At 46.4% G+C, this 16,280-nt stretch overlaps 1 protein-coding gene across 1 annotated transcript in view; it reads right to left on the bottom strand.

Annotated features, from left to right (window-relative positions):
- Positions 1–644: 644 nt before the first annotated feature.
- The window catches only part of LOC116979108 (probable E3 ubiquitin-protein ligase HERC3), a 91,704-nt gene continuing 76,068 nt past the window's right edge, over positions 645–16,280 (bottom strand). The window contains exons 16-20 of the mRNA XM_033030622.1: positions 12,207–12,273; positions 11,008–11,093; positions 6,470–6,650; positions 2,955–3,057; positions 645–864 (exon numbers count right to left, since the gene is read on the bottom strand). Of these exons, the coding sequence (XP_032886513.1) occupies positions 650–864; positions 2,955–3,057; positions 6,470–6,650; positions 11,008–11,093; positions 12,207–12,273 (652 nt within the window). The 3' untranslated portion in view covers positions 645–649. The remainder of the gene's footprint in view (positions 865–2,954; positions 3,058–6,469; positions 6,651–11,007; positions 11,094–12,206; positions 12,274–16,280) is intronic.

Raw genomic sequence — 16,280 nt, 5'->3', positions numbered from 1 at the left:
AGCGCAGGCAGGTGGGACTAGTGTAGCTGGGACGGTGTGGGCAAGTTGGGCTAATGGGACAGTTTCCACACTGTATCATTCTGTGACTCTAGGACAGGTTTTTTAATGCTTAGCAATTTTCAAAGTTACATTTAAGCAGTTTTCTAGTTCCTGATCGAAATGCTATTATAACCAATAAAAGGTTATAAAAGTAATAAAAGGGATGTTCCCCAATGCAACAGTTGTGTGACATCTAATCTGTGTTAATGGAAACACTTATGATAACAGATCTACCTGTCATTATGAGGAACTCCAGTTGCTGGTTTACAAACAAACAAGACACAAAATGCTGGAGTACCTCAGGATCCTTCCCGACCCGAACGAAAACATCACCTATCCATGTTGCCACGGATGTTGCCTGACCCTCTGAGTTACTCCAGCACGTTGTGTGGTGCTTTGCACTGGTGGCTGGGAAATTGACATTGTGTTCAGCGCAGACATGGTGGGCCGAAGGGCCTGGTACCTCCTCATCTCTGCCTGGGTCTTGCTGAGACTGTCTTCTCACTGTACCTTGCTACACGTGATAATAAAGAAACCACTGAACCATTGGGCACGTGCAACATGATTTCCACTCGCTCAGAGACGCTCAGGAGCAGCAGGATTTCAGCCACTAGGCAATCCCGAACCCCCGACTGCATCCAATCGCTCGGAGGAACCGCTCCCTCAGGATCGCCGCACTGCTGTACCGGGGCAGATCCAGCATTTGGTAGCAGGTGTGAGCAGTCGGGAAGTACAAATCCGGATCAGGTCTGAAATCCTCCCGAATGACGATCCTGAACTTGCCCATGCCTCCAATGGGAACCTTGTCACAACCTGTGAGGAAGGCTGGGAGCAGTGACAGAACAGAAATCAACAACTCAATATGTCAGCAATTGCAAGCTTCGTAATAAACATTTTGGGCGGCAGTGGCACAGCAGTAGAGTTGCTGCCTTATGCCCCTGTCCCACTTAGGAAACCTGAACGGAAACCTCTGGAGACTTTGCACCCCACCCAAGGTTTCCGTGCGGTTCCCGAAGGTTTTTGTCAGTCTCCCTACCTGCTTCCACTACCCGCAACCTCCGGCAACCACCTGCAACCTCCAGGAACCGCACGGAAACCTTGGGTGGGGCGCAAAGTCTCCAGAGGTTTCCATTCAGGTTTCCTAAGTGGGACAGGGGCATTACAGCATCAGAGACCCAGATTCGACCCTGACTATGGGTGTTGTCTGTACGGAGTTTGTACAGACCGTAGTAAATTGCCCCAAATGTGTAGGGAGAGGTTGAGAAAGTGGGATAACAGAACTAGTGTGAACTGATGATCGATGGTCGGCATGGACTCTGTACGCTGAATTCCTCTGTTTCCATGCTGTATCTCTAAACTATACTAGTGGAGTGTGTCTGTGCCAGTGCCTGACCCACTGAGTTATACCAGCACTTTGTGTCTTTCTTTGTAAACTAGCATCTGCAGTTCCTTGTGTCTACAAGCACATGTGCCACAGAACAAAGTGGTGTTTGCAACTGTGGTGTATTCAGTTTACTTTAGAAATGCTGCACGGAAACGGGCCCTTCGAGCCGACCACTAATGCCACGTACACTAGCACTGACTATGGACAATTTAACAAAGCCAATTAACCTCCAAGCCTGTACATCTTTGGAGTGTGGGAGGAATCTGGAGCATCCGGAGAAAACCCACGCGACCAAAGGGAGAACATGCAAACTTCACACAGCCAGCACCTGAGGTCAGGGTGGAACCCGGGTCTGTGCGGCTGTGAGGCAGTGGCTCTATCTGCTGTGCCACTGTACCGCTCTTCTTACACTATTCACTATTACAGAGAAACAGAGCAAAATACCCATGTGCTCTATGCTACTGTTGGTGAACATAGAACATTACAGCACAGGAACAGGACCTTTGGCACACAATGTCTGAACCAAACATGTTGCCTTGTTAAAATGCATTCCTCTGCCTACACGTGATCCATATCCCTCCATCCCCAGCATATCTATAAGTCTATCTAAAAGCCTCTTGAATGCTACTATTGTATCTGCCTCCACCACCCCTGCAACGTGTTCCAGGAATCTACCACTGTGTAAAAAATCTGTCCTGTATATCTCCTTTAAACTTTGCCTCTCCCACCTTAAGGCCAGGCTGTGTAGAATTTGATTTTTCCATCCTGGGCTAAAAGGTTCTGACTGACTACCCTATCTATGCCTCTCCTAACAATATATACCTCATATGGTGTTCCCTCAACCTCCCACTTGCCAAAGAAAACTAAGAAATCCAAGTTTGTCCAACCTCTCCTTGTGGCTAATACCCTCTAAACCAAGCATCATTATGGTAAACCTATTCTGCACCTTCTCTGAAGCCTCCACATCTTTCCTCTAGCGGAAGCAGAATTCAATCATGCCATTCATTCATGGCTGATCTATCTTTCCCTCTCAACCCCATTCTCCTGTTTTTTTCCTGCATTAGTAAAGGTGTCAAATGTTATGGGGAGAATAGGGTTGAGAGGGAAAGATAGATCAGCCATGACTGAATGGCAGAGTAGACTCGATCTTTCGATAATTCTGCTCCCATGACTTATGAATTTAGGAACTTATGAAACCAGCCTGTGGGAGTATGGGACTGTGGACGGGTGAGCATGTGACCAACTTCCATCACCGAATGAGTTGGACAGTAAATCCCCTTTATAAACTTTAACTTATTCTATAACTTACCTCTTTGCTTCCCACCCCCAACCACTAGAGGATGGATGTGGAGGCTTTGGATACGATGCAGAAGAGGTTTACCCCATCCACTTGCCTTCTCCCCTTAACCCCTGATGGTGGTCACCCCTCATCCTTCTAAATCCCAGCAAGTAAAGGCCCAGAGCCATCAAACGGTCTTCGTACGCTTCACCAAAACCCGACTGAACGAGTGAAACCAGCTGGATGACTCACCCAGGAAATGCTTCTTCTCCTCCTGGGTTAGCTCATGAAACATCTGCCAGAACTGGACAATGGCTTCATCCATTCTTGTGTAGCCCAAGCTGTAACTGGCGTTCTGTCAGAGAGGGCAGAGAAACACTTCATAAGTTTATAGGTTACTAGACTAAGTGGGACCCGTTGGGTCCCAGCATCACACGGGAGGGCTGGTCACCCATGCAATATTCCACCTCTCCACCAATTCCAATATTGCCGGTGGAGGGCTGGGGGCTTTCTGTTGCGCTAGTATGGGTGTTGCAGGCCGAAGGTACTGGTTTCCAGAGGGCTAGTATAGACATTGTGGGCCGAATGGATTCTTGGGCTGGCAGCCAACTGTTGCAACGATTTTAAAAGCCAAGCCAAGGCAAACAATTTGGCTGCAGTCACCCGACAACCAAAATTCATTTTGTGAACACAAACTTGTTTTAAAGGCGAGGCAAACAATTGGGCAGCAATCACCCGACAACCAAAATTCATTTTGTGAACACAAACTCGTTAAAAAGGCGAGGCAAACATAGAAGCATACATAGAAACATAGAAAATAGGTGCAGGAGTAGGCCATTCGGCCCTTTGAGCCTGCACCGCCATTCAATATGATCATGGCTGATCATCCAACTCAGTATCCTGTACCTGCCCTCTCTCCATACCCCCTGATCCCCTAAGCCACAAGGGCCACATCTAACTCCCTCTTAAACATAGCCAATGAACTGGCCTCAACTACATTTTGTTGCAGAGAATTCCAGAGATTCACCACTCTCTGTGTAAATTTTTTTTTTCTCATCTCAGTCCTAAAAGATTTCCCCTTTATCCTTAAACTGTGACCCTTTGTTCTGGACTTCCCCAACATCGGGAACAATCTTCCTGCATCTAGCCTGTCCAACCCCTTAAGAATTTTGTATGTTTCTATAAGATCCCCTCTCAATCTTCTAAATTCTAGCGAGCACAAGCCAAGTCTATCCAGTCTTTCTTCATATGAAAGTCCTGACATCCCAGGAATCAGTCTGGTGAACCTTCTCTGCGCTCCCTCTATGGCAAGAATGTCCTTCCTCAGATTAGGAGACCAAAACTGTACGCAATACTCCAGGTGTTGTCTCACCAAGACCCTGTACAAGTGTAGTAGAACCTCCCTGCTCCGAAACTCAAAACCTCTTGCTATGAACGCCAATTTACCATTCGCCTTCTTCACTGCCTGCTGCACCTGCATGCCCACATTCAATGACTAGTGTTCCATGACACCCAGGTTTCGTTGCATCTCCCCTTTTCCTAAACAATTGGGCAGCAGCCACCCGTCAAACAAAATTCATTTTGTGAACACAAACTTGTTAAAAAGGCGAGGCAAACAATTGGGCTGCAGCCACCCGACAAACAAAATTCATTCTGTGACCACAAACTTGTTAAAAAGGCGAGGCAAACAATTGGGCTGCAGCCACCCGACAACCAAAATTCATTTTGTGAACACAAACTCGTTAAAAAGAGGCGGCAAACAATTGGGCAGCAGCCACCTTACAGTGTTATTCACAGCTCAGAGAGCCGTGACCCTCTCGCTTCCTGGATCTGGCAGAGACTGAGTGAGGGACTACACTTCCGGGTTTTGTAGTCCTGCCCCCTTGCCGCCAGCGGGGGCAGCAGAGAGAATGGGGAATTTTTAAAAAACATTAATATCTCTCTGATTTTTCATCGATGGGAAAAATCCTCCGGTCCCGGAAGGTGGAGGGGTGCTCTAAGCGAGGTAGCCAAAAATGACGGCCGTAGGTGGTGGCGTTCTCTCGGTAATCACACCACAGCGAGCCAAAAGCGGTCAAGATCAGACTTTTAGTAATAAAGATAGATAGGAGCAGAATTAGGCCATTCGGCCCATCAAGTCTACTCCACCATTCAATCACGGCGGATCTATCATACCCTCTCAAACCCCTATTTTCCTGCCTTCTCCCCATAACCCCTGACAGCAGTACTAATCAAGAATCTATCAATCCACAATAAAAAATACCCAATGACTTGGCTTCCACAGCCGTCTGTGGCATAAATTCCAGATTCATCACCCTCTGGCGACAGCAATGTCTCCTCATCTCCTTTCTAAAGGTACCTCCTTTTATTCTGAAGCTATGGCCTCTGGTCCTGGACTCTCCCACTAGTGGAAACATCCTCTCCACATCCACTCTGTCCAAGCCTTTCACTATTCGGTAAGTTTCAATGAGGTCACCCCTCATCCTTCAAGTAACACTGTGAGGGCAGGAAATCCCACCCCACCCACGGGCCCTGTGAGCTTGGGGACATGAGGAACTGCAGATACTGGAGTCTTGAGAAAAGCACAAAGTGCTGAAATAAATCAGTGGGTCGGGCAGCATCTGTGGAGGGAAATGGACGGGCGACATTTTGGGTCGGGACCCTTCTTCAGACTGTAGATCCAATGTGCTGGCTGTCGGGATTTTATCAGGATTGCACATTGCACAGTACAGCCCTGCAGGCCACAATGTCCATGTCAAACATGATGCCAAGACTAACTTCTATCTGCCTGCACATAATCCATATTCCTCCATTCGCTGCATATCCATGTGCCTATCTAAACGTCTTTTAAACACCACTATTACATAGGCCTCCACCACCACCCCCGGCAATGAGTTCCAGGCATCCACCACTCTTAGTCGTACAGTCAGGATCAAACCTTGGACTCTGGGGCTTTAAGGCAGCAACTCTACCTCTGCGCCACTGTGCCGCTGCACTTCTGACAACTTGCCTTTTTGATAATGTTGCTTTTAAATAATCTGAGATTCCAGCTAGATCTTAGAGGCATCTGAAACCAGAGTGGTTACATTTAAGGTAAGGTGCAATGAAACTGAAGCTGATTGTGAGACAGAGTTGTGGTCAGAGCAGAACCATCATCGCACAGGGGGGCCGCCGAGAGTGAGAGGGCTGTCGAGAGTGAGGAGGGACGCCAAGTGCTACCTGGTGAGGGGGGGGGGGGGGGTGCGGGGCGAGTATGGAGTGTGACCCGACGGATGGTCACCAAGAGCGATGGGGGAATGGGGGACCCAGCTGGAGACCTCCTGCAGCCATGTGCGTCGGCAGGCAGAAGATAGCTGTTTGGTGAACCTTTGTAACTTTGTCGGTGCCTGAAACATGGTGACACCTGTGTACTGCCTAGAAACATAGAGAAACATAGAAAATAGGTGCAGGAGTAAGCCATTCGGCACTTCGAGCCAGCACCGCCATTCAATATGATCATGGCTGATCATCCAGTATCAGTACCCCGTTCTGTTTTCTCTCTTAAAAATATCCAGTGAATTGGGGTCCACTGCCTTCCGTGGCAGAGAATTCCAGATTCACAACACTCTGGGAGAAAAAGTTTTTCCTCATCTCAGTCCTAAATGGCCTACACCGTAATCTTAAGGGGTAAGGTCTGCTGTATGATTTTACAGGGTTGCGTGCAAAACAAAGCATTTCATAGTGCCTCGGAACATGTGGCAATAAAGTATCATCAGTGAATCGTTTACCTCCTCCAGCTGAGGCCAGTCGTACAGCATGTTTCCTTGGAGAAGAGCCATCAATTCGTCAGGAAGGAACAAATCTACAACTGGCAAAGGAACATATCGAAACCCTTCAGAGAAAGCTTGGAAATGTTTCTCCACCGATGTGTTAAATATGTAGTCCACATATTTGTCAACGAATAACTTCCTGAGAGAGAAAAATCCATGAGAGAGATTATAAAACTGAAGTTGTATTGGTTGGTATTGGTGTTGGTTTCGTATTGATAAACACAAAATGTTGAAGTAACTCAGCGGGTCAGGCAGCACCTCTGGAGAAAAGGAATAGGTGACATTTCAGGTTGAGACCTGGACAATTTCTATTGCTATTGTCTAGATTATTTTAGTTTTATATAGTTTATTGTCACATGTACTGAGGTACAGTGAAAAGCTTTTTTGTTTTGTGCTATCCAGTCAGTGGAAAGATCATATATGATTACAATCAAGCCATCCACAGTGTACAGATACAGGATAGAGGGAATAATATTTAGTGCAAGATAAAGTCCAGTAAAGTTTGATTGAAAATAGTCTGTATGTCTCCAATGAGGTAGATGGTAGGTCAGGACTACTCTCTAGTTGGTGATAGGATGGTTCAGTTGCCTGATAACAGCTGGGATGAAACTGACCCTAAATCCGGAGGTGTGTGTTTTCACACTTCTGTACCTCGTATATTTGAGATACAGGGAAAGACATTGCTTATATTCTATTTAGTCAAATCATACAACATCCCTCTACAATGAAGCCATGCACACGTACTACAAGTAGATCAAGGAGAAAGATATCAGAGTGCAGAATATATCGTTACAGGTTTATAGCATTACAGTTGCAGAGAAAAGTGTAATGTCCGCAATGAGGTAGGTTGGACAAGCTTTGGAAGGACTGTTAAGTAGTCTGATAACAGTATGTGTAGGAAGGAACTGCAGATGCTGGTTTAAACTGAGGATAGACACAAAAAGCGGGAGTGACTCAGCAGGGTAGGCAGCATCTCTGGAGAGAAGGCATGGGTGACGTTTCAGGTTTGAAGAGGGTCAAGGGTGTTTTATCGTCATGTGTCCCAGATAGAACAAGGAAATTCTTACTTACTGCAGCACAACAGAATATGTACACATAGTACACTGTAAACAATATGATAAACGAGAGAGAAAAAAAGTTCAGTATATATACACATACCCACAAGTACACACACACACACAAACATATAAATATATACACACACACACACACACACAAATATACATACACACACATACTCAAAAAACAAACAATAGTAGTTCAATAATAATAACAATAATAGTCTATTGAACTTCAGAGCTTATTTGAGGTTGTAGTGTTTAATAGCCCAATGACTGTAGGGAAGAAGCTGTTTCTGAACCTGGACGTTAGAGTTTTCAGGCTCCTGTACCTTCTTCCCGATGGCAGTGGTGAAATGAGTGTGTGGCCAGGATTGTGTGGGTCCGTGATGATGTTGGCTGCCTTTTTGAGGCAGCAACTTCGATAAATCCCTTCGATGGTGGGGAGGTCGGAGCCGGTGATGGACTGGGCAGTGTTCACAACTTTTTGCAGTGTCTCAACTCGAAATGACACCCATTCCTTCTATCCAGAGATGCTGCCTGAGTTACTCTAGCTTTTTGTGTCTGTCTGATAACAGTAGTCTGATTGTTGTGGGGAGTGCAGAATTAGGGGCCATAAACGTGAGATAGTGATCTACAAATCAGTAGTGAATTCAGGTGAAACCTTCTCCACCCTTCAAATCCATATTGATGGAATGGTTTGAAGGAATGTGGGTCAGATGCTGGCAAGTGGGATTAGTTTGGTTAATCACCTTTGTTGGCATAGACCAGTTGGGCTGAAGGGCCTGTTTCCACGCTACGTAGTTATATGACTCTCAACGATTTTATGATAACACTACTGCCTTCAATAAATTGGATTCCTGCGCGTTCCTACAATCAACTCTTCTGGATTATCCCAGTTTCCAGGAACTAAATGTGTGGTCATTTTTTTTCGCATTACTTCTTTGGCTATCGGGCCTATAAGGGCAAGATAATAGTCATAGAAGCATACAGCTGGGAAACAAACCCTTCAACCAACATGTTCACAAAGCTGCCCCATCTAAGGAAGCATATTGCCATATTACTCTAAACCTTTCCTATCCATGTACCTGTCCAAGTGTCTATCAAATCTATATTACTAAATCTCTGATCTTGACTGCTTTTGGCCCTCTGTGCTGCGATTTCCGACAGAACGCCGCCACCTACAGCCGTCATTTTTGGCCACCTCGCTCAGAGCCCCCCTCCGCCTTACGGGTGCGGAGGACTTTTCCCATCGATGACAAATCAGAGAGATATTAATGTTTTTAAAAAATTCACCATTCTCTCTGCTGCCCCTGCTGGAGGGAGGGGGAGGGACTATAAAACCAGGAAGTGGTGTGCCTCATTCAGTCTCTGCAAGATGGATGAAGCCAAGGGTCACGTCTCTCTGAGCTCTGAATAACACTGAACAAATGTCTACACAACTGAGTCCCCTGAATGTGGTTTGAAAATGAAAATATGGTTTGTTTGAAGTAAAAAGGCACTGCCTGCAAATGGTTGTATGGGTGCTTTGGCGAAGTTGAAAGGCACGACTTACTGCAAATGGTGGCTTGGGTGCATTGGCTTGAAGTTGAAAGGCACTACTTACTGCAAATGGTGGCTTGGGAGCTTTGGTTTGAAGTTGAAAGGCACTACATACTGCAAATGGTGGCGTGGGAGCTTTGGTTTGAAGTTGAAAGGCACTACTTACTGCAAATGGTGGCTTGGGAACTTTGGCTTGAAGTTGAAAGGCACTACTTACTGCAAATGGTGGCTTGGGTGCTTTGGCTTTAATTTGAAAGGCACTACTTACTGCAAATGGTGGCTTGGGAGCTTTGGCTTGAAGTTGAAAGGCACTACTTACTGCCTTACTTACTGCAGCTGCTGGTTTACAGTAATGGTGGCTTGGGTGCTTTGGCTTGAAGTTAAAAGGTACTACTTACTGCAAATGGCGGCTTGGGTGCTTTGGCTTGAAGTTAAAAGGCACTACTGCAAATGCACTGACTTCCTGTTTCCATTGTATATTGATTTTAGATAAAACACTACCACTTATGGCTGTGATTTTTGGCCATCTTACTCAGTCCACCTCCGCTGAGCAGGTGCAGAGAATTCTTCCCATCAATTAAAAATAAAAGTGTTATTAGTGTTTTAAAAATGTTGAGAATCTCACTCCCGTCAATCACGCCATGAAAGCCACACCTTTTCCGGTGGGAGGGGGAGGGGTTATAAAACCTGGAAGTGTGGGTGTAGTTCAGTCTCTGCATGATGGGGAGGGAGAGGTCACGACTCGTCTGAGCTGTGAATCAACTGAACACACTGAATGTCTACTGAACTGTGAGTTTGGTGTTTTGTGTGGTTTTATGGTGGTTCTACCCTGCATGAAATGGTATGAAGCTGCATTTGAATTTGGTAGCCTTGCACCCTGCTTGAAGTGGAATGAAACTGCACTTGAATTTGGCGGCCTTGCATCCTGCTTGAAGTGGTATGAAACTGCACTGAATTTGGTGGCCTTGCACCCTGCTGAAAGTGGTATGAAACTGCACTTGAATTCGGTGGCCTTGCATCCTGCTTGAAATGGTAGGAAACTGCACTTGAATTTGGTGGCCTTGCACCCTGCTTGAAATGGTTGGAAACTGCACTTGAATTCGGTGGCCTTGCACCCTGCTTGAAATGGTAGAAAACTGCACTTGAATTTGGTAGCCTTGCACCCTGTTTGAAATGGAATTTTGGATACAGCCAGCTCCTGCTGAAGACACCAATGATGGGGCAATAGCCTGATGTTGATTGAGGGATGATTGTTGCACAGGATACCGTAGTTAGTGCCCTAAAGAGCCCAGATGGTGGGTATATGGAACAAACTGCCAAAGAAGGTAGTTGAGGCAGGTACTACGACAACATTTAAAAGACCTTTGGATGGTACATGGACAGGAAATGATTTGGAAAGATATGGGCCAAAAGCAAGCAAATGGGTCCAGCTAAGGAGGCAACTTGATCAGCATGAACGTATTGAGCTGAAAGGCTTGTTTCCATGCTGTATGACTCTATACCATAGCAAATTGAGAAATTACCTACGGGGCATAAAGCATGGAACTATAGATGATGGAATTTTGTGTAGAACACAGAGCTTAGGGCGGCACGGTGGCACAGCGGTCGAGTTGCTGCCTGACAGCGCCAGAGACCCAGGTGTGATCTTGACTACGGGTGCTGTCCGAACGGAGTTTATACATTCTCCCCATGAACCGTGTGGGTTTTCTCCAGGTGCTCCAGTTTTCTCCCAGCAAAGACGTACAGGTCTGTAGGTTAATTGGCTTCAGTAAATTGTCCCTGGTGTGTAGGATAGAACTAATGTGTGGGTGATTGATGGTCGGCACGGACTCAGTGGGCCGAAGGGCCTGTTTCCACGTTGTATCTCTCTAAAGTCTAAAGTCTGAAAAAACTGACCTGTTGTGGCTTTGCACTGGAATATTTTTCCCATTAGGAATGAGTTCATGTCGGGTTATTGATCCATCAGCCATGTCTGCCCCAATCTAAAAGATAAATTCAACATGAGACAGGAGAAGATGCCAACAGATTTTTTTTAATGCACATTTTTGGAAATGACAGCAAGCAACTTAATTACTCAGATAGTTACTAAGTTTGTATGAAAACGCATCATATTCCTTGCAGAGCCATTAGTTCAGTGGGTGTGGGTCTGGCTTGGTTAACTAGATAAAATTAAAAATTGGAGAAACAATGAACTGCAGCTGCTGGTTTACAAAAAAAGACACAAAGTAGGTCAGGTAGCATCTCTGGAGAACACGAATAGGTGAAGTTTCAGTTGGGATGGATAATGGTATTTGGTGCTGAGGTCTATTGGAAGGGTATGTCCTGGATTGTAGAGTGCCCTTCAGTCACTTCCATGTCTCCTCTAGTGCAGAATGACACTCCCACTATGATATCTATGAAGACTGAATGAAGGCACATGAAACTGCAGATAATAGTTTACCAAAATAAAACCCAACAAAATGCTGGAGTAACTCAGCGGGTCAGACAGCATCTCTGGAGGACATGGATAGGTAATGTTTTGGGTCGAGACTCTTCTTCAGACTGCTGGAGATGGGAGAAAAAGCTGGAAAAGAGGTAGGGATGGGACAAAGCCTGGCAAGTGATAGGTGGATACAGTTGATGGGGGGGGGGGGGGGGGAGAGTGATTGGCAGATGAGTGGACCAAGGCTGGAGATGAAAAGGAGACAAAAGATTGTCAGATAAGGAAAGAAGAGGAGGAGTGAAATGAAAAGCCAGAGGGAGCGATATTGAAGGAAGAGGACAGGGGGAATGAAGTGAAAATGGGGTGGGATGGTGGGAGATATGAGTTTGTGCACCAGGGTGGGGGAAAAGGGAATGGGCGCTACCTAAAATGGGAGAATTTACTGAGCTGGGGCTAGGGTATCGGGACCTGAGCTCCAGTCAGAGGGGACCTGAGCTCCAGTCAGAGCAGAGGAACAAAGATCAGAACAAGCTTAAGAGAAAGGCAACCGTGACTTGGGATACTGGGATACTGAGTTGGATGATCAGCCATGATCATATTGAATGGCGGTGCAGGCTCGAAGGGCCGAATGGCCTACTCCTGCACCTAATTTCTATGTTTCTATGTGACTTACTGTGAAATCCATGCAGAATATCTCCTCCAAGTCATCACCCTCATAATTGAGAAGCTCCTGAAGATTTCTGCAGGAAAAAGGAAAGCAAATCAATGACCAACTGCTGTGGGAAACATGATTGAAGCAAACTCGAGTTTGCAAGCGGCTGATGCCTCACTGGCACTGGCTTTCTTGCTCCACCACTGACTGCGTTAACAATCTAGGGCACCAAACTAGCAACATCAGTAGAGTTGCTGCCTTACAACTTCAGACATCCGGATTCGATCCTGACTACGGGTGCTGTCTATACAGAGTTTGTACGTTCTCCCTGTGACTGAGTGGCTTTTCTCTGGGTGCTCTAGTTTCTTCCCCCATTCCAAAGACATGCGGGTTTGTAGGTGAATTGGCTTCTGTAAACTGTCCCTCGTGTGTGGAATAGACCTGGTGCAGGTGTGTTCAATGGTCAGCATTGACTCGGTGGGACTGAGGGCTGGTTTGCACGCTGTATCTCTAAATTAAACTCAACTCAACTTTGACCAGGATCGTGAAGAGCTATCACTGTTCCTGTAATCCATGAAACTTTCAGATTTAAAAACAAGGATTTATTGAAGTCCGAACCCGCTGCACAATTTCCTGCCTCTCAGAATCCTGGAACGCTGCCTCATGGAACATTTAATCCCAGATCAATTCTGATTTCAATGTAGTCCATGATGAATCTGGTCAACAAACCCATTAAAAAACATAAGTAGCTAGTGATATTAACTTCACGACTAATTTCCATCTTGCACTCAAATTCACTTGGACCATCTCTGTTTCTTGATCCTACCATCTCCATCACAGGAAATAGACTATCGACTGACATCTATTATAAACCTACTGACTCCCACAGCTCTCTAGACTACACTTCGTTCCACCCTGCTTCCTGCAAAGACTCTATCCCCCTACTGCTAATTCCTCCATCTGCGCCCAAGATGAGGTGTTCAAGTTACATTTATTGTCACATGCACCAACTGGTACAGTGAGATTTGAGTTACCATACAGCCATACGGATAAAAAAGAACACAATACACGATAGAGTTTAACATAAACATCCACACACAGCGGAATCAACGTTTCCACTGTGAGGGAAGGCAGCAAAGTTCATTCATCTTCCAAACTAGGACATCAGAGATTTCCTCATTTTTTAGGGAACGGGGAATCCACTCTTCCAACTGATGAAGTGGACCCTTTAATAATATTCAAGGAACTGCGCTGGTCAGAAGGCACAGCAACGACCGTTCTTCCTGAGGACATTAAAAGAGACTGGTCTGCCCCAACAGCTGCTGACAACCTTCTACCGCTGCAGCACAGAGAGCATATTAACGTATGGCATCTCTGTGTGGTATCTCAGCTGCACGGAGGCGGAGAGGAGAGCTCTTCAGCGCGTCGTCCACAGAGCGCAGAAGATTATTGGGACACAGCTACTAGCCTTGGAGGGCATCTACCACACATGGTGCCTCAGGAAGGCCGTCAGCATCCATAAAGACTCCTCACACCCTTGTAATGGACTGTTCGAACTACTTCTCTCCGGCAGACGTTACAAGGCCTTCTACGCCCGAACCTCCAGACTCAGGAACAGCTTCATTCCCAGAGCTATAGCGGCTCTGAACCGGCCCTGCTGAGTGCCCCCCATCACCCCTGGACTGTCTCCCTCGGATGGTCATGCCGCACAGACACATCTGCACTTTAGTCTGATGACTTGAAATTAAAGCATATAGTTAGTTAGTTACCTAATTGTAGCTAATGACAAAATTCAATTATTAGATCTAAACATCTATCCATTTCTTAAGAATAGATTAACATTTTTAAATAGCCTAAGTGTCCAAATAACATTCACACAAGGATTCACAATATAACATAATTTTTAAATCTCATTGTCATGGGTTTATAGGCCAAATGGAAGGAATTTAATGTTTAATACCTGTAAATTAATGGCCATTTAAATCAGCTTGCGAGTGGAATTTTCTGGAACGGGACCATTTGGAACGTTGAGGTTGCTGGTTCGTTCGGGGACTAAATCACCGTTTCGCAACTTAAAATGTGAATTTTACTTCGGAGTCACGTGAGTGACTACATGAAGAACCCGCCACTACGCTTGTGTGTCATTATCGCTACACGCATTGTGAACAAGTCATTATGAGGGGAGGACGTTCCTCCCAAACGGCAGGGTTGAACCTGCAACAAGTAAGGTAGGAGAACTTAGTTTCTAGACTTACCTTTTTTACAGGCAGGCTGATGAAAACTGGCTGGGGAGAGTCTGCAGAACTGCAGGCAGCCAGCAACGGCCGGGGGCACCACTATCTCCCTTAAACGGGAGCGGGAGCCGACCTCAGCTCCAGCAGGACGCCGACAGCGGTGGAGCATTCTGGAGCCGTCATTCCGACGGCTCGGACAACAGCCCCACGGACCTATACTACATGGGTCCGAGGGGCTGGAAGGTGCTGGGGTTTTTCCACAGCACTAAAAATAGCGGCAAGCGGTCAGTGCCCGAGAGCACTGAGTACACGTTGGAGCCGCTGGGCTTGGGTCGCGAGCGGCCAGTTCCCCGAGAGGACTGGACCGCGTTGGAGCACCCCAGGCCCAAGTGGAGGAGCGGCACAGTGCGGGAAGCACTGCACCGCGTTTTTTAAAACTGCCAGACCTGCGGCTGCGAGCGGCCAGCTCCCCGAGAGGACTGCACCGCGTTGGAGCACCGCAGGCACAAGGAGAAGGAGCGGCACAGTGCGGGAAGCACTGCACCGCGTTAAAACTGCCATACCTGCGGTTTGCGAGCGGCCAGCTCCCCGTGGGACTGAACCGCGTTGGAGCACCGCAGGCTAACGGCAGTACGGGCGGCTCAGTGCTGTGAGCACTGCACCGCGCTTTGGAGCACCGCAGGCCAACGGGGACACAGGCGGCACAGTGGCCGTATACACTGCACCGCATTGGCACTGCGGGGCCTGCACCTGCGAGAACATACCGTTTTGCAGCGATGCAGGTCCAAGAAGAAATCCTCCAGTGGGTAAGTCCCATAGCTGCACCTTATACAGGGCTGTATTTCACTTCTACTATTACAGGGAAGTGGTTGAGGAAAAGACAGACTCAGGGAGAAGGAAGCAGCACCTTTTCTATAGGGCTATAATCATGCTTCTCTCTCCCCAGTAGGCTCTTCTGTCAGAAGAGTGCTGGGGTCAAGTCTAGGGCAAACCCTGGACAGGTAAACAGATGTAAGAGCTGTAACAATGAGGTGATGCCTTTTCTAAGTCACAAAGTACATAGAGTGCATTATTGGTCCTTTCCTGATAGAAATACAGGAATACTTATGTTGTGACTGAAGGATTTAGCAGTCCAAAAATTTACTGACAAATTCCATTCCCATCTGGGAAGTCACACGGGAATGTCTGTCTATGTTTCAGGGGGAACAACAGTACAGCTGTGAGTAAAGCTAACTGGGAAATATCTACAAACCAGGTTAGAAGCCAGCATATGTTTTCTATCTACTGCAGGGGCAAACATTAGCTGACACCATAGCTGTCACTTGCCACCGGGGATTGTAAATCCCTGAATGTACTAAACTAATCAATTTATGCATCTGGTTACATCCAACCGGGATTGATGCGGGCCTGTGTAAACCCGAAACCTCCTAGCAAAATCTTTTTATTTGGGGGTGACCTATCTAGAAGGTCAAGGAGTTGGACAATGAAGCCAAACTGGAGCTCATCTAAACGTCCAAACATCATCCTCAAAGGTATCGCCCCTATGCTGGAAGATGTGTACACCCACAACACACGGCCTCGGGGATCCAGAAGAAAACAGTAAAACCAGAAGGAAGCAAGGAGGTTGGTGCGAGAAGACATCGAATAAATAACTTTTTGACACTCATATCTTAAACAGTATCCGGGGATACACAATAGAATTTTACAACACATAATCTTCTAGTCCAGCTGATATATCGAGAGAGGAATTTGGAGGAGAACACCAAGTTGGGCTATAGTATTTGCTGATGTTTCTACACGATATGGAACACCAGATGCCGATCTACTCGTATCCAGACATAATCACCAATTACCAAATATG

This window comes from Amblyraja radiata, chromosome 1 (assembly GCF_010909765.2).
Source record: "Amblyraja radiata isolate CabotCenter1 chromosome 1, sAmbRad1.1.pri, whole genome shotgun sequence".
In the NCBI taxonomy this organism is placed as follows: domain Eukaryota; kingdom Metazoa; phylum Chordata; class Chondrichthyes; order Rajiformes; family Rajidae; genus Amblyraja; species Amblyraja radiata.
This window is presented reverse-complemented; position numbering and strand designations above follow the sequence as displayed.